Source organism: Leuciscus leuciscus (genome assembly GCF_965113295.1).
Source record: "Leuciscus leuciscus genome assembly, chromosome: 13".
NCBI lineage: Eukaryota > Metazoa > Chordata > Actinopteri > Cypriniformes > Leuciscidae > Leuciscus > Leuciscus leuciscus.
Genome location: NC_138737.1, coordinates 31,311,514 through 31,332,975, shown reverse-complemented (window position 1 = coordinate 31,332,975; position 21,462 = coordinate 31,311,514). Strand labels below are relative to the sequence as shown.

General features: G+C 37.5%; 1 protein-coding gene and 1 long non-coding RNA gene across 2 annotated transcripts; both read right to left on the bottom strand.

Annotated features, from left to right (window-relative positions):
• Positions 1 to 2,087: 2,087 nt before the first annotated feature.
• On the bottom strand, positions 2,088 to 8,712 carry LOC309512598 (uncharacterized protein KIAA2013 homolog). The gene is made up of 2 exons (XM_082188262.1): positions 7,927 to 8,712; positions 2,088 to 4,166 (listed from the first exon to the last, which is right to left on the bottom strand). Exons 1-2 carry the CDS (start codon positions 8,707 to 8,709, stop codon positions 4,149 to 4,151), a joined length of 801 nt encoding a protein of 266 aa, XP_082044388.1. The 5' UTR covers positions 8,710 to 8,712; the 3' UTR covers positions 2,088 to 4,148.
• A 6,078-nt stretch (positions 8,713 to 14,790) lies between these two features.
• LOC309513275 lies at positions 14,791 to 19,425 on the bottom strand. The gene is made up of 3 exons (XR_014211395.1): positions 19,354 to 19,425; positions 14,959 to 15,020; positions 14,791 to 14,877 (listed from the first exon to the last, which is right to left on the bottom strand). It is a non-coding gene; the product is annotated as an uncharacterized lncRNA (long non-coding RNA).
• Between the last annotated feature and the right edge of the window lie 2,037 nt (positions 19,426 to 21,462).

Genomic DNA, 21,462 nt, shown 5'->3' with positions numbered 1-21,462 from the left:
AAAGTTTTAAATCTGAAAGTGCACCATATAGCCTATAAAGTTATTGTCTTTCAAAAGTAAGAGTCGACTCTTGAGTCAATGAAATGAATTGTTTTTCAAACGAGTCATAAGCCGTTTCATTGTGGCGTCTAGACGAAACATTAGCATATCGCCCGTCCACTTATTGCGCGCGCAGACACCAGGGAAAACTTGAACCTCAAACCGGCAGCTGATTCTGTGGACACTGGAGAGCATCAGTCGAGAAGACGGCGCTGTGCTCTATAATGTGAAGGCAAAGCCAGTTTTTTTTTTCTGCCCAGGGAGGAGCATGTGAAGAATCAGAGGTTCATTCATAAATTCATCTTTACCACAATATCACAGCAGTATAATCCTAAACATTTGCTTTGTTGTTGTTTGTATGGTAGTATGGTAAATAAACAACATTGCACATTGTAGACTATACATAAGTAATATTGCACATGTTGGTCAACAGTGCTTTTGTTCTGTAGACATGGATGAGGGGCTGACGTTGAAGTCTGGCCCTCTTCAGCAGTCTGATGAAATGTAGCCTCTGCTAAGATCTTTTCACCGTTACTACAGTGTTTTTAGCCCAGATAAGGTTCTCTGAAATGTGAAGGCCACCCACATGGTCCGCTCGACCTCAGAGTCCGCTCCACCTCAGTGCCACCCCGTCATCCACTGATCTGTTCAAGCCGTAGGCAAACTGAAGAGGGTCCACTGTGTCTGGAACCACAGAGTTTATGTGTTGTAGGACTAGCTTCTTCAGCTAGTTCATCACCTGTGATCCAAGATACCTACTGGACAACCTCAAGTCAAGTCAAGTCACATTTATATAGCGCTTTTGTTTCAAAGCAGCTTTACAGAGATAACAGCAAAATAATGCAAAAAAAAAGTTTGTTTCCAAATGAAAATAGTGTCACAGTCCAGCTTTAGTAAGTTCAGTGATGATTCATTTTTGTTTTAAAAAAGTTATTAATTGAGTTCATTTATTTATATATATAGCAGATCGATATTATTGTTGAAAATTAAGTTAAATGTTAAATTTAATGTCCCCAACTAAGCAAGCTTCAACCGCTTCTACGCCAGATTCGACCAACATAACAGAGACACCCCCTTAAAGACCCAGCAAAAGAAAAACAGAAAATCACTCACTGCTCTGGATTGAATTAACTTTAGCTTTAATAATAACACATTTCTTACTTGAATGCTGCTGTTAATGCTCTAGTGAAGAGATAAAGATGGACAAATGCTAGAATCTGCAATTCTGATTCTGATGCTTATGATTTATGAGAATAAAAAAAAAAAGAGTGGGTGGATTTTTAACATTATTGGGTGGTTGTGTACACACACTGCCAACACACATTCATGTTCAAACACCATGAAAAAGTGAATTTTGCATAATAGGTCCTCTTTAAAATTTTAAGAACAATCAACTTAGCTATACAAGTCATTTAAACTTAAATTACTTTAAACTGACTTTAAGAAATTAGTTGAATCTTGTACAACTTGAAAATTGAAAAGAAAGTTTGTTTTGATGAAATAATGTGTTGAATTTATTGATTATTCAGTGAGGTAGTGTTGACTTGCAGTGTCCAAACAAGAGACAGCAAGCTTTAAAGTTGAGAGATGGAACACAAACTACATATAAAGCACACATTAGCTACTTCATTATAAAATGCATTTTTATTTGCAATAATTATATTAACAGCAATATTAAGAAACTCCTGTTGTAAGAACAGCTAATGAGCTGAAGGACATCATGCTCCATTGTCAAGTAACATTACGATAATAAAGTAATTTCCCTTCACCAAGTGCGTTCAAAGCGGCTAAATTATGACACACTTCAAAGGCTCTGCCCTTTGGAATGAGTGGGTCATTGATACTCATTTCCGATTGGAATTTGCCCTGACATAAAATGTTAAACTGTAAATGCTACTACAATACTATAAATACACTGTTTTTGGATCCTCCATTTTTCAGTGCAGTTATACGACACTGATGCAGCAAATATTATTTTTAGTACCAACACAAGGATTAAGTAAATGTATCAAGGGAGTGAACACAATAAAAATGAAGTTAAGACAAAATGCAACAGAATTATTCGATAATTTTAATCAAGTAAATTGAAAAGCAATAAAAATCACGCTGAATGAATGCCATTTGTTTGAAGTCTGAATCAGAAAGAGTTCATTGCAACATGATCAAATCACTTTTTTATGAATGCATTTAAATTTCGCTTAGACTTACGCAATATAATCATTGTCTCAAACATAAATACAGTCAACATTTGAAGTGGACCAAAAAAGTGAATCAAAGTTGTCCTAAGACAAGAACAGGTAGTGTTCAAAATTCATGTATAACTTTGATGAAAGGTTTTGATCCACTTCACATTTGACTACTGTGTATTAAGTCCATTGTTGTAAGTGTATTGTTTTAGTTATTTTAATATAGCATCTTTCCTCTTTTTTTCAGAGAGACATCAAAGTAGCACAATTAAAATAATGCATTTTTTCATACCTGCAGTTTGAACAAAAAACCCTGTTATCCGCCAAATGAAGATGCAGCCTATTGTCTAGGTTTGTTAAACTCGATGCAGCCTGCGACTGGGTATTTTTTCATAGCATTATTAGCAGAATGATTCTGAATTCAAACCAACAAGCACCATTGTGTCTCTAGAGACTGTCTAAAAGGTGTTACTTAAGTTACAATAAAGTTACTTAAGATAAAAGCATCTGCTGAATTATTATTATATTTGAAACATTATGGGACATTAATCAACAGGCTTCAGTCATCATGTTGATTGCACACAACAATCAGAGACATACTAATATTATCTGCATAATTTGAGCACAACTGTGGTGGCCTGAAGCTGTCATTAGCTGTTTACATCCAAAGTTGCAAATTGTGCGCAAAATTGGAATATCGCATAAAACATTTGTGAATAAAGCACCATTTCCATCTAGTCAAGAGAACGAAGTCATTACTTCCTGGGAAATTAGTGCAAAAATATCTGTAATAAAAATGTAAGTTGCTGCAATAAACGCAAATGTATGTGCATGTCTTCTTATGTAAAGAAAATGTAAAATGTCTCTGTCTCAATTAAGCGCATACGTTTTTAAGGCAAATTATACTTGGCATTTCCATCCAGTGTTTTTTTTTTAATGCGATATCCCAAAATGCTCATATAGAAATATAGCTATTGTTCAAAGACATGCTTTTTCCCTTCCATATTCATTTTCATTAAATCAGTGATGCTCTGAGAAAATCTTTCAAATAAACAAGCAACATTCCCTCTTCCCGGCTATTTTAGCAAGGATCAGTATTTCTACTATAACCAGACAGATTAATTTACCATATTTTTTAATGGTATATATCTTATTGTGAATGATTCATCCATGTATATCAGACTTCAATCATTTCTTCAACTTAAATCTCACTCCTCCACAATCAACAGCAATTCTGTCGTCATTTATTCACCCTCAAGTTGTTCCAAACCTCTTTCTTCTGCTGAACACAAAAGAAGATATTTTGGGGTAATATGGGTAACCAAACAGTTGATGGGTCCCATTGATGACTTCCATGGTATGAAGAAAAAAAAAAAATACTATGGAAGTCAATCAACTGTTTGGTTACTGACATTCTTCAAAATATCTTCTTTTGTGTTCAACTATCCCTATAAGTGCAAGATCCATTTTATTTTTCGATAACCTGTTTCACGTCACTTTAGAGATGAACATAATGGATGAATGGATCTGTTGCTGCTTCCATTTCATCACGATTAAAGAATAAATTTTAGCCGAATTCCCATAAAATCACTGCAGGTTTGAACACGATTAGGAGAACTTTGCATATTTGATTTTGTTTTCCATTAAGCTTTTATTATTGTGCTTGTAAGCTAAAAGAATGAACACAAGGCTTGTTTGGATCCTTCATAATTGATGATATTTTATCATTATGACTTAGCACCTCTAAATAGTCTTCATATTTTAACCACAACAACTTATATAATTCTCAATAAAAATCAGCAAATGATCATTATTAAATTCACACAGCAAAATGGAAAAGCATATCTTATATACACTGCTACATCCTGAGAGGACATCCAGAGATAGAGCCATATTTAATGTTTCTGCACACTGGATTAGGCTTCAGACAGTAACATCATCCTGTTGAAATAACAAATAAAGTGTAAATATGCATGTTTAAGGTGGAAAATACATTTGATGTGATGTGAACACAATTTGTGAGTTTCTAAACATTTGTAGATTTCAAAACATAAACTGTACCAACGGATGTGCGCGGGAAAGTTTTAACTAAAGTCTAGGTTTTATTATTATTGATTTCATTTATGGCATTTAACCAGAGGCGGACAGAGTACACAGCTTAATTACTTGAGTAAAAGTACAGATACCCCTTGCTAAATTTTACTCAAGTACAAGTAAAAGTACTACAGTCAGATGTCTACTTAAGTAAAAGTACTAAAGTACTTGTTTTTAAAAGTACTTGAGTATCAAGAGTACAAGAGTACATTTTCTAAATATTGCATTACTACTGCCACAGTGCTTACATACATTGGTAAACACAGCAAACACTTGAAGCGAAAACTATCATTAACTTGTTCAGAAAATTGAAATAGTCTGGCGAGGTGGGGCACAGGTTGGCACATTTCCGGGATGTGATATTTTTTTTCCCAGGATGGTAGGGGAAGACTCATGAATATTCATTAGGGAAGTCATCCCTGATTGGTCTGATGACCTAACCCCACCCCTAAACCTACCCGTCACTGGGGGTCTTATGACCTCCATAACCCCGCCCCTAAACCTACCCGTCACTGGGGTTAAGACCAATCAGGGATGACTTCCCTAATGAATATTCATCAGTCTTCCCCTACCATCTTGAAAAAAAAAAAATATCGCTCCCGGGATGGACCTGCTGCGTCTTCATCCATTGTTTCATCCATGGTTTCGTCTCTTATCTAAATCTGACCATGGAGTTGACTTTGGCGGAAAGCTGAAGGTGATTGCTGATAGGCTGTCCCAATCAGTGGCGCCTGCACAATCCAATCACATTTGAGAGGGAAACAACAAATTGAGGGTTTCCGAGATGTTTCTTTTTTCCTTTTTTTTTAGAAGAAGTAACGGGTACTCACAGTTATGGATAGAAATGTAGTGGAGTAAAGAGTACAATATTTGCCTTTCAAATGTACTTGAGTAAAGTCATGAGTACTCCCCAAAAATGATACTCGAGTAAAGTACAGATCCCTCAAAATTGTACTTAAGTACTGTACTCAAGTAAATGTACTCCGTTACTGTCCGGCTCTGCATTTAACACTCGTATTTTACACCTGTTGAAGTTTCTCCATCCAATGGATTTATTATCTCATTTGCCCCTGATGGAGTCTATGCTAATATGAGTCTAAGCTAATTATAAAAACTGACAAATAAACAGAATGCAGGCATTATTATTGACAACATCAGTGTCAGACGTGTTACAAAAGGTTTTCTCAGTGAAAAATGATTTGATTCATCCAAGTTGACTTTTCAAACCCCAATCAAGTAATTTTGTCCCCATGTATTGTCAGGAACTAATACACAATTGAACAAAACTACACTGTATCTTCAGTATATTACACATACCAGGAGACACATTTTAAGGCAACTCAGATGAGGCACTCATTTTACATTTGTGATGAGTAACTACTAAACAAGTTTCACTGTATGGCCCCAGATTATGTAAAACTTTAAAATAAATGTGAATGAATGTCACAATGAAAGAGGGTTGTCTAACTCTTGATTGTTAATTTAATCAAAACACAACAGAATTCAAACAAATGCAACACTGCAAAAAAAAGGGAAAAAATATCACTTTTGTTCACTCTAACGTGGGAAAAATGCTTTGAGACCCACACGGCAAACAATGCAGAACATTAACAATAACAATCAAATAATAAATGGACAAAACAGAAGAGCTAACGTTACGTACGTATTAATAACTGTTGGCAGAGATCTAACGGATTATGCAGCTCAATATCAGTGCATATATGAACTTCAGACCATGTGAAACTGAATTTGTCTACTTAAACATTTACAAGAGTAATACATGTTTAATATTAAGCAAGTAGGGCTTTTTAAATTGTCCCATCTCACCTTGTGTTCTAATAGTGAACCGATATAAATTCAGTCACACACACTTACCATATGTCCTTATACAGATTCCTGCAAATAATTTTCATATAGCTCAAAAAATGAAGCCTATTTTTTAGTAATTCCCATTACTGTAATTTGATTCTTTTTAGATTCTCCAAAAACAAACAAACAAACAAACAAACAAACAAACAAACAAACAAACAAACAAACACTTGGTAGAGTGCAGCAATCGGGTTCTGGAAGTAAAAACTCCATTCTTTTCTCCATAAGAAAAAAATATTTGTAACAATAACTGACAAACCTTTAAAGACAGACCTACTGTGAGTTACGAGGATGTTAATTAACGGTATATGCTTTTGTTGAAGACATTCGTGCACGGTTTTTTCATTTTTTAAAATGTTATATAATTGTGATTAACAGCTGAATTTGTGTGAAAAACCAAATTACCCATGATGCTGTGCAGAAAATCTCACCAGAGTCACTGTGAGCAAATCGCACCAAAAAAGCTGGCAGGGAACGCACCCTCCCATGTAGCACCGACAACGACTAATATTTTATATATATATATATATATATATATATATATATATATATATATATATATATATATATATATATATATAAATGAACATTAAATTAAGATTTTTTTATTTAAAAATAAATTAGAAATTGTTTCTATTTCTCCAGATTTTCAGTTGATTATGTAATTCACAATGCTTCATGGGATTGTCCTTTGTTCATGGCTTTTAAAAAAAAGAAGCTTAATGCATTCTATGATTTTCATATTCGTAATTTTTAAACAAATGTCTTATTTATTTTGGGGTGAAATGAACTGGTGTTCTTGACGGGTTTTTGAGATTTAGCCAACTTTATGTTGGCAGTTTATGTTAACAGCTATCAAGTATTTCACCCGAATGGCCATCAGTATTGACAGTTTTCTGGGATGATGGATGGATGTGATCAATGAATAAAATGTATGCATTTGGTTAAGTTTTCTAAAGTAGCAACAGCTTCACATACCAACAACTAGATACTGAAAATTTTCAAAATGCACTTTCATTTAGATGAAACATGAGACCCATACGTAAGAACCACAGGTGGTAAACAAAGAAACAAAACCCATTAAACCAGCTTGGAAGGAGAAAGACTTGAAGGCACCAGTGAAAAGTTTACTCACAAATTTAAGATTCAAAACCTCACCTTGCTATCCAATAAAAGGAAAAAAATGAAATGCGCTAAACAGATATATATATATTTTTTCTGTAAAACTACATATAAAAGATGGGAAAGTCTGTTGAAAATCAAGAGATAAATTACATTAAAAAATTGTTCTTCAAATGGTTATTCTGCAAAGCGGAATAGCATTCCATTTGTATATTAAAAAAAATTAATATCTTCATTTTTTTCTTTCTTTGACACAAATCAGTTCCAATTGTGTCAGAATGACCGAATGAGGAAAAAACAAAGCTCATCAAATAGTGTCTTTAGAGCACTGGTGCTTTCAGCTCATCAAAAAGTTCATAGAGAGAGAGAACACCCAAGCTGAAGATTGCAGGCAACTACTTCCAGCACACCCGACCCTCCAATTACAGCAGATTGAAAGTTTGATGGGTTACCCAAACCAATTATTGTCACTTAGTTTCCAGAGGTAAAAATATCTTGCAAGGCAGAATTTGAAAGTTGCACAAAATGAGAGCGAGAGGAAAAAGGGAGAAGAGATTCACATACACCACAGTTACAACCCCCCAACAATGGCTTGTCTTCGTGTCGCAGTCTATACCTTACTCCTGAAGAGTGGCTTGGCTCCAGGCCCACAGTACTCATTGTAGATGAGTTTGAAGAGGAAGAGGTGGAAAAGCGTGATGAGAGATGCCACACTGAACCAGAAGAGGAAGGGCAGGCCAGGGTACTGTTTGGCCATGTGGTCCTCGTGAGCCAAGATGGCCTTGACGTGCATCGTGTGCCTCAGGTCTTGCAGGTGAGTGAGATCGGTGGAGATGTACAGTAGAGGCGTGATGGGCTGGGTGACCATCACAGGAAACGTGTGACCTCGCAGCTCTGAGGTCAGCTCCACGGGCTCGTTCATGCAGCCGGCCTCGCAGGCGTACAGCTTCACCGGTTTGCTGTTGTGAAGAACATCGGGGTCTGCCTGGAACTGAAGGTGGTTTTCGGTGAACTGCAGACCTCCAAAACTAAGGACCATGCCTTGCATCATACCATGAGTGCCTGCTGCAACAAGCACCTTGCATCCTCTTTTCTGGAAAGTCAAGTTCCAGAGATTCACAAGCTGCAGGATCTGAGCTACGTTGGTCAGACGCTCTGGCCACAGGTTCTCAGCATGCATGGTGGCGTGGCCGCTGAAGCAGTGGTCGGCGTAATTCAGACTGGACTCCAGTCGCTCATGCTCTTCTGCTGTGAGACTCTGATCTAGCAGGGGCGCAGTGGAGGTGGACAGAATGTAGTATAGGGTGTTGTTGACTGTACGACTGGATGGAGTATGGGCATCTGTGATCTTTCTGATTTCCACACATATAAAGAAGAAAAAGACCATGAAAGATTTCATTTTAGCTTCTTAAAGCAAGTAAACACATGAATAGGAAACCTAAATGGGTCGTCATTTACTTATTTTCCTTTTTTCCAAAGTCCACCAGTGTTTTTTATATTTAGGCATATATTTTGCACCATTTTTAGAATTAAACCGTTCAATTTTGCTGCTCTGCCTTTATGATTTCTATGCTTAGGCCTTCTTCACATGTGAAATGGGTAACAGCATTTGGACTGCAGGTTTGCTTTTGGGCCTTATATTATTTGCACTGTCCCAAGCAACTCGTATATATGTAACTGAATAAATGAACAAAGCATTAAATCAAGAAACTGTTCGCTCTTTTTTTTGTTGTTGTAATGACAAAATAGTGAGCCAAATGAAAAAAAGAATGCATTTCTCTTTGCTTTTACACTGTCACTGTTCTTGTAAATTGACTTAAAGGCAACATTGAAACATTTACACACACATTTCAGATTCAATCCAAATCCTCACTGACTATCCCTTCACAAAAACTGAATAAACTAAATATTTTTTGAGCTGCAAAACAATGTACATATACAAGATATGAAAGTCTGCTTTGTTATTAACAAATGGTCTTCAATTGGTTATTAACGGAACAGCATTTCCCCCAATTTATCCTTTATAATTTTTGCTGTCTCTCAAACGTGCATGCCCTCTGTGGATTGTCACGTGGAACAAAACGATACCAAACCAGAAAGCGAGCTGACGGAAGACAGCAGCATAACGCGACTTCATCCAAACCTTTTTCTTTTTTGGCGAATTTTCTGTAAAAAGCAGTCCAAACACTATTATCGCCATTTCTTCTTGCCCGTGATCCACCATGTTTGTTTACACTAAAGTCACGTTTGACTGCGAGAGAGAGTAACCAGACAGTTGATGGACCCCATTGAATTCCATAGTAGGAAAAACAAATATTATGGAAGTCAACGGGGTCCATTATCCTTCAAAATATCTGCCTTTGTGTTAAGCAGAAGAAAGAAATTCATACAGGTTTGAAACAACTTGAGGATGAGTAAATGATGACAGAATTTTAATTTTAAGTTTACTATTCCTTTAAGTTAAACGGCTTCTCAGACAAGAAAAAAAATAAATAGGGTGGGACTTAATTTGGCCCATCTGGAATTGATTAGATCGTTGTGGTTTGCCAATTTCTGTGATAATTATGTGTACAACAGAACCATAAATAACAAATAGACATTAGGGGAGAACCGGGGCGAAAGTAACGCGGGACGAAAGTAACAAAGCGATTTTCTCAGAGCCCTGACTATATTAGCATTTCAACCTATGACAGCACGTTTAGTACGCAACCCTTGATGGAGCTGCCAAATATCACGTGATTTCGTCATCGTTTCCCGTGGTTAGGTCCGGTAAGCAGTTTTCGAGTTCGATAAGTAAATAACTGAAGCGGTACTTTTTTTCTAATTACAAGTTGTGTTTTTTGTTTCATGTCACACAGTAATGATCAATCTATAGGTTATTAAGTGCTGTAACACATCCTGAAGTTTGCCTTGTCAGAGTTTTTCAGTATAAAAGTAAATCGGGTTTAAATGTCAGGAGTTCCTGTCGGGACGAAAGTAACACTTGTTACTTTTGTCCCGCTATAGTGAAAAAAAGTGTTTCTTTTGTCGTGCTGCTAATGTGGTGACTTTCTCTGTGTTGCAGCATTTATTAAAACATGTTTATGTCATATTATACCAACAGAATATGGCAGTGAGTGAGGGTCATAAGACAGATAGAGGTCTGATTCAGCCAGATGTTTATGAGAGGGCGTTCACATTTAAATCAGCTGATTTCAGCTGAGGTTTTAGCCATTCCTTATAGCTTTTTCACCTCCACCTATGAATTTGCAGGGTTTCCATCCTTATGTTTTTATGCAGATTTAAAATGTATGCATAAAAACAGCTTGATGGAAACATGACTATTGTTACATTATGTTGAGAATTTATATTATGATAATTTAATTAAATTTTCATATTGTTCATGTTGAAAACACATTTTATAAAATAGATTGACATTGCCAATAAAAAAAGAAAATTCTAAACAATTCAAGTTTGTACTGTTGGGTTATTTGAAACATTGATGAAACTGAAATTTAAAATGAAAATGTAAATTAACAATTTTTTGCAAATATAAAGGCCAAAATATGTTTGCAGTTACATGTTAACAAGGTCATATACTCAGGTATATTTAGGCTAATAAATAACCCAAAAAAACAAGAGTAACACAAAAAATCTAGCTTGTATATTGGTGTGTTACTTTTGACCCACCTGTGTGTTACTTTCGTCCCAACTGACGGGGTCGAAAGTAACATGAGCAGTCTTAAGTTCAAAGTGAAATTATACTGAAGTCCTTCTACATTTTTACAAAATACCACCTGGTATTGATAGACCACACTTGTGAGTGACTGGCCACAGCAAAAATATATCTCTGTCTAAAACATCATCTTTTCAAATTATGTTTTTCTGAAAAATGGTACTTTCGTCCCTGCTCTCCCCTACAACATTTTTATTATTCATAAGAATTTAAGTTAATAACATCTAAAACAAAGAATACATGTATTACAGGGCAAGTATAATAAGTATTAGTATTTTTAATGTTTTTGAAAGAAGTTTCCTCTGCTCATCAAGCCTGCATTTATTTGATCAAAAATACAGAAAAAAAAGTAATATTGTGATATATTTTTACAATTTAAAATAATTGGTTTAAATTATCATTTATTTCTGTGATGCAAAGCTGAATTTTCAGGATCATTACTCCAGTCTATCACATGATCCTTTAGAAATAATTCTAATATGATGATTCATTATCAAAGTTGGAAACAGTTCTGCTGCTTAATATTTTTTCATAACCTGTGATACTTTTTTTTAGGATACTTTGATGAATAAAAAGTAAAAAAAAAAAAAAAAAGCAAATTTTTTACAAATAGAAATCTTTTGTAACAACAATATACACTACTGGTCAGTAATTTGAGGTCAGTATTTATTTTTTATTTTTTTAAAATAAATCAATACTTTTATTCAGCAAGGATGTGTTAAATTGATAAATAAAAGTGATAGTAAAGAAGATTTATATTATTAGAAATTATATATATTTTTTAATAAATGCAGTTCTTTTTAACCTTTTATTCATCAAATATATTAGGCAGCAGAACTGTTTCCAACACTCATAATAAATCAGAATATTAGAATGATTTCTGGGGCTGTTTACACCTGGCCACTTCATGCGTTTTCTCCCACTTCATGCATTATCCCCATCGTCCTGTGAAGATGAGTACACTTTATAACACTATTTGTCATCATTTCTGGTGTATTGAGTAGGCTACTTACAACTGCCTGCAGGTTTTGTTGGGACCAACGGAATGTTAACAGATATTACCATCGGAATCTGTTGGGACCAACAAAAAACCCAACCCAAAGTAAAATAAATGGAAATATCAAAAATAGCCTATATAAGAAATAACACATATGTAAACCTCTTACATTTTATGAAGGCCCTTGGATCTTCGGGAGTGACTGGCTCTGAAGTCCCTCCAGGAATTCCCCCAGCCAAAAATGCTGCTGCACTGCTAGACACTGGGATGCTATTTAGTTATTTAATATGTCAAATATTTGTAAATTCAGGTAGCCTACACCCATGATATGCTCAAACCTTACCTGATTGAATTATGTTCTTATATTTAATTTTCAGCTGCTGCCATGTTCTTTTAATACCTGCAGGATTGCACCCATGCAAATTAAAATTAGGTTGAATAACATACTGTTCTTCCAGTTTCACCTCTGATATTATAACAGTTGGGTAAGTTACTCTAAAATAGTTATTAATTACTAACTACAAATGACATCTTCAACCGTGTAATTAGATTCATGTAATAATGACTATCTTTAGAAAGTATTGGTCTACTTATTAATAAATCCCATATCAACCTCAACCACTTGAACAATACAAGGAGAGACAAGAAACTGCACTTTTAATGCTTTCAAATAAACAATATACAATTGCATGGATTATTCTTGAATTGACCAAAGTGTGTAGAGGGAGAAGGTTACATAAAAAATATACCTTTTAAAAATGTATGTTAAACATACAGAATTGTTCTATAGTCTAATGCAATTACATCAGATTTTACTTCAAATTACAGAAGAATTAAGAGTAATCCCTTTAATTAAATGACAGTATTTAGATGACTTGGTAATTAATTACACCCAACACTGTATAACTAATTAAAATGTAAACATACGCATTGACTCGAGCAACTATTTTCTCCCTAGCTAACTCTAGTTGTCCTTCGCTGCTGCAGCCGATATTTAAAAAATAATAATATGTCTTCTTACGCTTGCAGAAGCTGGTGAGAAATATGCAGACCTCTTTTTGTCTGGCGCTGTTACCATGGTGACTCATAATATCTGCACTCCATTGATAATGGCTTTTTATAGTGGTGGTGCACGCGCTTAACTCAGAGTCAGTCAACTCAGAGTTGATTGAACTAACTAATTTCCGCTGTTCTGTAACCGAAAACTCAAGAGTTTCCCATCTCAGGGTAAGTCAACTCAGTTGAACCTCCTTTCTGAAACAGGCCCCAGGGGCCCGTTCTTCGTACGTCGCTAACTCAGTTAGCTGGATTTGATTGTTGGAGATTTGGCATGATCTTGGATTGTTTGGTTCTTCGACGCTCATCCTGGACTTGCTGTCATAGCAACAGGTGCCCAAGCTTAAACCTGCTCGGGAGCAGGCTTATTTCATGTTAACAGGATTAGATCCCGGCTTTATAAGCGGAGGTGATACGGGAAGTCTTTCGCAGCCATGTCTTGTCCGTTTTTACGACAAGAACCTGTCGCTGAAGGTGGTCTCACGCTGCACAATCCACTGCCGCTTTCTGAGCATGCAGCCTGACATCAAACAATTCACCATTTACCTTGGAGAAGCGAGTCCAGAATATATCAAATAATACAAAAAGTAATGTAATCAAAAAGTATGCAGTTGACTGATTAAAAATATCTTAGATGGTGTGTGACTCCATGTCCTACATCACAAATGTGGAAGCAAAATGGCCTGGTTCTGTGCATGACTCCAGGATTTTCAGAGAGTCACATTTATGCACATTATTTGAACGTGGTAAGGAAATATTTAATATCAAGCTCACTGTATTACATACATTTATTCTGAGCCTAACAAAACTGCATTTTTCCAGGTGCTTACGACGGGATCCTGCTTGGTGACAGGGGCTATACCTGCAGGCAGTATTTCATGACGCCATTCCCTGACCCAAACCCCGGACCACAAACCCGTTTCAATGCAGCTCTAGCCAGGACAAGGGCACGCATTGAAATGACCTTTGGGCAACTAAAGGAAAGATTTCAGTGTCTGAGGGTTGCACCTGACAGGGCCTGTGACATTATTGTTGCATGTGCCATACTCCACAATAGTGCCACCATCAGAAAGGAGAGGACCCCTGTGGTGGAGGTGCAGCCTGATGATGACCTCCAGCCAGTGCACTTGGACCAACCTAGTGGCAGAGCTGCACGGGACAGAATTGTGGAACACCATTTTTTTAATTTTTTTTTCAAAACAAAAACCTTCATTAAATGAATAGAAGACAAGACAACATGCTTAGTTCCTTGAGTTTTATTTCAATTATTCTTTGTCAAGAAAAGCCAATGATGGTCATCTTTTGCCTGCAATAAGATATATTGTTATCCAAGGTCAGCAATAGTACTCTGTGTGAAATAGTGTATTTAGCACTTACTCTGAAGTTCCTTTTGAAGCAACTCAATCTCTAGTGCCAGTTTTTCTTCTTTAAGGTGTCAAGTTCTATTTCTCCCCTTCATTTTTCTGTTTTTTCAGGTCAAAATACTACATTTTCTGTTGTAGATTCCGTTTATATACGGATATCACCCTGTGCCATGTTTGGATAAAAAGAATAAAAAAATATAAAAAAATTAAAAAGAACTGTCAACACAAGCCTCATGCAACAAAAATAAAAAGTACAAGTAGGTTACTACACTGCCCACCTCTGTATCACTTTGTGCAGTAGGCCTTTCCTCCTGCAACTCATATTGCAGTCAGAAATAATATGTACACAAGTTACTATAAATGAAGTAAAGTTATTTATGCACTTACAAGTACTTCCTCCAAAGGACAGTCATCTGAGAGGGTTTCTTCACTGTCCTGTGCAATGGAAACAAATGGGCATTACAAAGTGTTGCACTTTCTTCCCTTTTGATGTAAAGTTAGAAAAAGTCCACTTACTGCACATATTTCAGCCACTACTTTCTTGGGAACAGGTACAAGTGTTGGTGTATTATGTAAAACTGCACAAAAGAGGAAACACAATGGCATTACAATGAACTACACTATATGAACAAATGTGATCAGTAACTCATGGCAAAATATTCTTACATTAAGTTCAGCAGTTTTCACCTTCACAAGTCAAAGCAATTGATCACTACTCAATATTTAACAGCTGAAATTACTGTACCAGCCATTTGGATTATATAGGCCTACTTAATTTAATGCGGCAAAAAAAAAGATATATTTTACAGTGTAGCAAGATCATTTAAAGCTCATTTACCAGTAATGAAGGTGTTGCTGCTACTGGTTCCTGGCTGTTGGTCTGAGGAAGAGCTGCCCCCAGGGATGCCCTCCACAATGGGTCGGTTCACATTTAACCCCAGGGCCAGCTCTACTGCTGGGGTATAATGTGGTATAATGTGAGGGAGCAGGACCACCACCTGTTTTTTTTTTTTTCAGCTCAGCCTTTTTCTTGGTTGCTGTTATAAACAGACAAACACATTTAACGGTGCTTTTCTTTTGTAAAAGAGACAAAGAACAGTAGAAGTAGAAAAGATTACCATTTTGAAGAATATTCTTGTACTTCCCTTTTACTTGTTCCCATGTTCTAGTGCAGTGTTCTTCAACCCTGCTCCCGGAGGACCCCCAACACTGCTGGTTTTCTTTGTCTCCCTAATCAAACACACCGGATTCAATTCATCAACTCATTATCACATGGGTTAATGAGCTGATGAGTTGAATCAGGTGTGTTTGATTAGGGAGACAAAGAAAACGTGCAGTGTTGGGGGTCCTCCAGGAGCAGGGTTGAAGAACACTGTTCTAGTGGGTCCTGAGGTGGCTCTGACATTAAGCAATTATGAAATGATTAAAATACAAGAATATACACTGTAATAAGTGATATAACCATAACATGGAACACTTACGCATTTCATTTGTCTGCTACTTTTTGCCAGCCCTCTCTCCTGGCTTTTGCACACTTTGAGGTGTTCCCTGGCGTTTTAATTAAGGTTTCATATTCTGCATAACCTTCAATAACTCTTGCTCTGCTGCGGAGAAAAACTGTGCGCGCTCTTTGGCCATGGTGAGCAGCCAATAGCAGCGTTGCTGATCAATGTTTCTACTATCGATACATATCCCCTTTTAAACCAGCGCATGAACGCGCAGTTATCTCAGATAACTCAATCCAGCTATACTAATCATAACTGGCAGGTGTGTTCGAAGAAACGAATTAGTCAGATCATGATTAGGCCGATGATATCACCTTGGATGTCTCATAATTTGATCTTGGATGTTTCAAGCAACGTACGAAGAACGGGCCCCAGTTGCTATGACAGCAAGTCCAGGATGAGCGTCGAAGAACTCAGTTAGCTGGATTTGATTGTTGGCGATTTGGCATGATCTTGGATTGTTTGGGTCTTCGACGCTCATCCTGGACTTGCTGTCATAGCAACTGGGGCCCGTTCTTCGTACGTTGCTTAAAACATCTGAGATCAAACGAGACATCCAAGATGATATCATCGTGCTAATCATGATCTGACTAATTTGGTTCTTCGAACACACCTGCCGGATATGATTAGTATAGCTGGATTGAGTTAGTGAGATAATTGCGCGTTCACGCGCTGGTTTAAAAGGGGATATGTATCGATAGTAGAAACATTGATCAGCAACGCTGCTATTGGCTGCTCACCATGGCCAAAGAGCGCGCTCAGTTTTTCAACGCAGCAGAGCAGGAATTTTTACTGGAAGGGTATGCAGAGTTTGAAAAATATAATTAAAACGCCAGGGAACACTGGGAATCAAAGTGTGCAAAAGCCAGGAGAGAGGGCTGGCAAAAAGTAACAGACAAATTAAATGCGTAAGTGTTCCATGTTATGGTTATATCACTTATTACAGTATATATTCTTGTATTTTAATCATTTCATAATTGCTTAATGTCAGAGCCACCTCAGGACCCACTAGAACATGGGAACAAGTAAAAGTGAAGTACAAGAATATTCTTCAAACTGGTAATCTTTTCTACTTCTACTGATTAGTCTCTTTTAGCAAAGACATTTTAAATGATGTGTTTGTCTGTTTATGGTTATCTGCAACCAAGGAAAAGGCGGAGCAGAAAAAAACAGGTGGTGGTCCTGCACCCCCACGTTATACCCCGGCAGAAGAGCTGGCCCTTGGGCTAAATGAGAACCGACCCATTGTGGAGGGCATTCCTGGGGGCAGCTCTTCCTTAAGGCCTATTTATACTTCTGCGTCGGACCTACGCCGGAGCCTCTACGCTGTAGGCAACGCGTTGGTTTTAATTTATACTTCTGCGTCGTTGTCCGCGTTGACGCGCAATTACTCATGCAGAGGGACCATGTGAAACCCGAGGGAGGGGTTCTAGCAGACCAATCACAGCGCTTGCGTCCGCGTAGAATTGACGCGTTGTTACATTTTTGGAGAGGTGCGCATCAGGGTACGCCAAAGGGTACGCGCGCTAAGCACAGCCTACGACGTAGCTACGGCGTAAGTTAGACGCAGAAGTATAAATAGGCCTTTAGACCTAAAGCCAGGGACCAGTAACAGCAACACCTTAATTACAGGTAAATGAGTTTTAAATCATCTTGCTACACTGTAAATAATTTGTTGCTGCATTAAATTAAGTATGTCTATAATCCAAATGGCTGGTACAGTATCAGCTCCGCTTATGAAGCCGGGATCTAATCCTGTTAACATGAAATAAGGATGAGCGTCGAAGAACCAAACAATCCCAGATCATGCCAAATCGCCAATAATCAAATCCAGCTAACTGAGTTAGCGGCGTACGAAGAACGGGCCCTGAGGTACGAAGAACTGAGATTTTGCGTTACAATAGTGCACTTTCTGAGATATATATTTTTTCTCGTGACTGGTGAGATTGTCGTTTACATGATTAATTTGTTGGAAACGCACACTTATTTTCGACTTGTCGGAGTCGGGCTTTAACTACAGCACAAACTGTTTGCATTGCCTTAAGATTATTTGCGAGTGGCTCTTTCCTTTACACTATTGGAGATGCGGAGAACTTGATGGAAAGTGCTGTCTGTCGTGTCATTCGGAGTTTACCTGGCGCTTTTAGGTTTAGAAAAACAGTTTTAGGTTTTTTTGTGGCATTTCCAAGCCACTTAAAGGAGCTGTATGTAGTTTTCAGCGGCCTCTAGCGGTGATGTTTCAGATTGCAACCAATAAGTTGACAAGCGCGTGCTCTTGCGCGTGCTCGAATTTAGGAGCGAGCACTGTGGATACCGGCCAGACTGAGACGCGTCACGCAACACACCAGAGAGAGCATCCCACAACATGCTAGAAACTCAGGTAAACTCCCACTGCAACGTTACAATAATAGGCTACTTTTATCAGCTTGACGTTGAACTAATGCTCCATGCTCGTACCATGATAAGAATGGAACCCTATCAACCGTGCCGAATTTTGCCACTGCAAGCACTACTTCACATTTTCTTCAGGAAATGTATACATTCTAGGTTTGTAGATAAGGTCTCTCCACGATTCAAACGCCCTGCCGATGTTGATCCGTGTTTTTTCACCCGAAGTTCATCCGATTCACGTCTGGCCTTTAATACAAGCTTCAGCAGAAAGAAAAAAACGTTTTATTGTTTTTTTTATCAATATGTGGAGTTTGTGTTGGAGTCTGTGTTGTGCTGGGAGCAGGTCGTTTCTTAGTGTTATCAGACATGTCATAAGTTGCATAAGTCACAAGTCCATGTCATAAGTTGCAGTGTCGTCGCTGTTGAGTGCAAAATCAGTAGGCTAGACGAGGCGAGAGGCTCGGGAGCGCTCCGCGCATGCAGGTGACGTCACTGGATTTCGCGGTAAATCCGACCCGGCACCTTCACATAAACATAAGAATACTTGCTTTCAGAGGTAATAGCAAAACCCGAAAAGTGGATCATTTTAATGTGATATTACAACCCCTTCACACACAGGCAATAAAAAAAGGATTCGTTTTAGTAGAAAAGCTACATACAGCACCTTTAAGACCCAATGTTGTAAAGCAGTTTTTTTTTTAAGCAGTTTTTTTTTAGGCTATCATCATTTTTTATGAAGATCATGCATTCATGACCATGCCGATTACAGTATATGTTACTCAGGCTTCACTAACGTGATTGGTACCATAGACTATAGGCTAGACCAGGGGTCGGCAACCTAAGGCACGCGTGCCAAATGCAACTCTGATACTTTCCAGACAAGTTACATACTCTCCTGTCACTTGTTTCAAGAGCTTCACTTGGTCAAAAACCAAGTGATAACCTGTACAATGTAAAATTGTCAACATCAAATTATGTACTACATATTACAGCATTGTTTCAATACAAGACATACCAATGGACTTGCGCAGCTTTCTGTCTTCTTTGGGCACCAGATGTTCCTTCCTCACCCGAAACAAAGGACTTATTCGATTAGCTTGCGTTGATATAAGGACTGGTCTTCCTTCTCTGCTGTAAAACAAGAAAGTCTCGACTTACTCTATGTGCAATTACTATTGTTCTTGAAACATAAATTAAGACAGTTATAAATAAGTTAATTTACCATACGATTCAAGTCAAGTCAAGTCAAGTCAAGTTTATTTGTATAGCGCTTTTCACAATACAGATTGTATCTAAGCAGCTTCACAGTATTAAATTAAAATAATACAACAATGTTTGTTTCAAGAGGAATTTATTGATTGATAAAATTAAATTAAATATCCCCAAAATATCCCCAACTGAGCAAGCCAAAGGCAACAGTGGCAAGGAACCGAAAAACTCCATCAAGTGACCTAATGGTGTCCTAAAACTCCATCAGGTGACCTAATGGAGAAAAAAAACCTTGGGAGAACCCAGGCTCAGTCGGGGGCCAGTTCTCCTCTGGCATTTATGAGCTACAGGCCGGATTGTAGTTTGAACTGTAGGATTATATGAATGCCTGGCTGAAGAGATGCGACTTTAATCTAGTTTTAAACTGGGAGAGCGAGTCTGAGCAACGAACAGTATAGAACTCTGCATAACAGTGAGGAATACTCCCATTGGTGCACAGGGTGAGTAGGTCTTTTTTCTTTAAGGCACTGATCACTGGAGGATTTTCATACAATGAGCTGGGGTGTGTGGTTCTGGTGCCTCTGGTGCCTCTTGTTGCCTGTTGTGCCACCGTCAGTTTTCGGAAGGTTGGGGCGGTGAAATCATACTTGAAGAAGATTGTTTTTGGTTCATCTTTCGTGTAGCGGAACCATTTAATCTTCTGCCAATGAACTGATTGTCCCTCCTCATCTTTTGTTCTGTTTTTGAGTATGTGGTTGGAGAGGGACTTGAAGTACAGAAAGTCCTTGTGTCCAAGTTCATGTACACTATGGGTCGTTCTTTCTTTCCATTCTCACAAGTGTGTAGTAGCCATCATGGATGGCTACTAGACATGGAGTGTGATAGTGTGCATGCTGCAGTGGAAACTGCAAGAAGAAAAGTTTCTATTTACTCCCATTTCTATTTACTCCCATACTTCTATTTACTGATGGCTACTACACACTTGTGAGAATGGCAAGAAGGAACGACCCATACAGTGTACATGAACTTGAACACAAGGACTTTCTGGACTTCAAGTCCCTCTCCAACCACATACTCAAAAACAGAACAAAAGATGAGGAGGGACAATCAGTTCATTGGCAGAAGATTAAATGGTTCCGCTACACGAAAGATGAACCAAAAACAATCTTCTTCAAGTATGATTTCACCGCCCCAACCTTCCGAAAACTGACGGTGGCACAACAGGCAACAAGAGGCACCAGAACCACACACCCCAGCTCGTTGTATGAAAATCCTCCAGTGATCAGTGCCTTAAAGAAAAAAGACCTACTCACCCTGTGCACCAATGGGAGTATTCCTCACTGTTATGCAGAGTTCTATAACACTCTGACAGTGGGCAGTGAGTGAACTTTTTAGTTCAACTAAAGTGAACTAAAAAGTGAAATGTGTAATAAACAAGAGAAATTAAACTGTTTGAAATTAAATGTTAAACTGTTTGACATGAATGTGAACTCATAAATGAGAATTGAAATTAAACGGTTAGAAATGAAATGTTAAACAGTTTGAAATGATGAAATGACTATGTATACAGTATTTTAAATAAAATGAAAAGTTATGAAGTTAGAGTGTTTTTAACCAATGTTTTGACCAATCATTTCTGCATTGATCAGCAGATACGCCCTATTTTTCTTTACAAGAATTGGAAATGTTTGGTGCCAAAAAGGCGTATTTGATGTTTTTGCCATATTTTCAAGATTTTGCAAGGTTTTAGAATATGTTCATCGTGTTAATATTCCATAATATGTTCACTTAAGAACTTACTCATATAAGTATGTATGTGGTTGCAATGTTGTGGTTGAAGGTTAATAAATACAGTTGATTGAAGTGTGGTCAAAATTTTGTTTTGGCTCTCCTGTAAAGTTTGTCAAATGCCACT

Excerpts from the sequence above, each read along its gene's own strand:
- LOC309512598 (XM_082188262.1), bottom strand. The coding sequence starts at position 8,709 with ATGAAATCTTTCATGGTCTTTTTCTTCTTTATATGTGTGGAAATCAGA.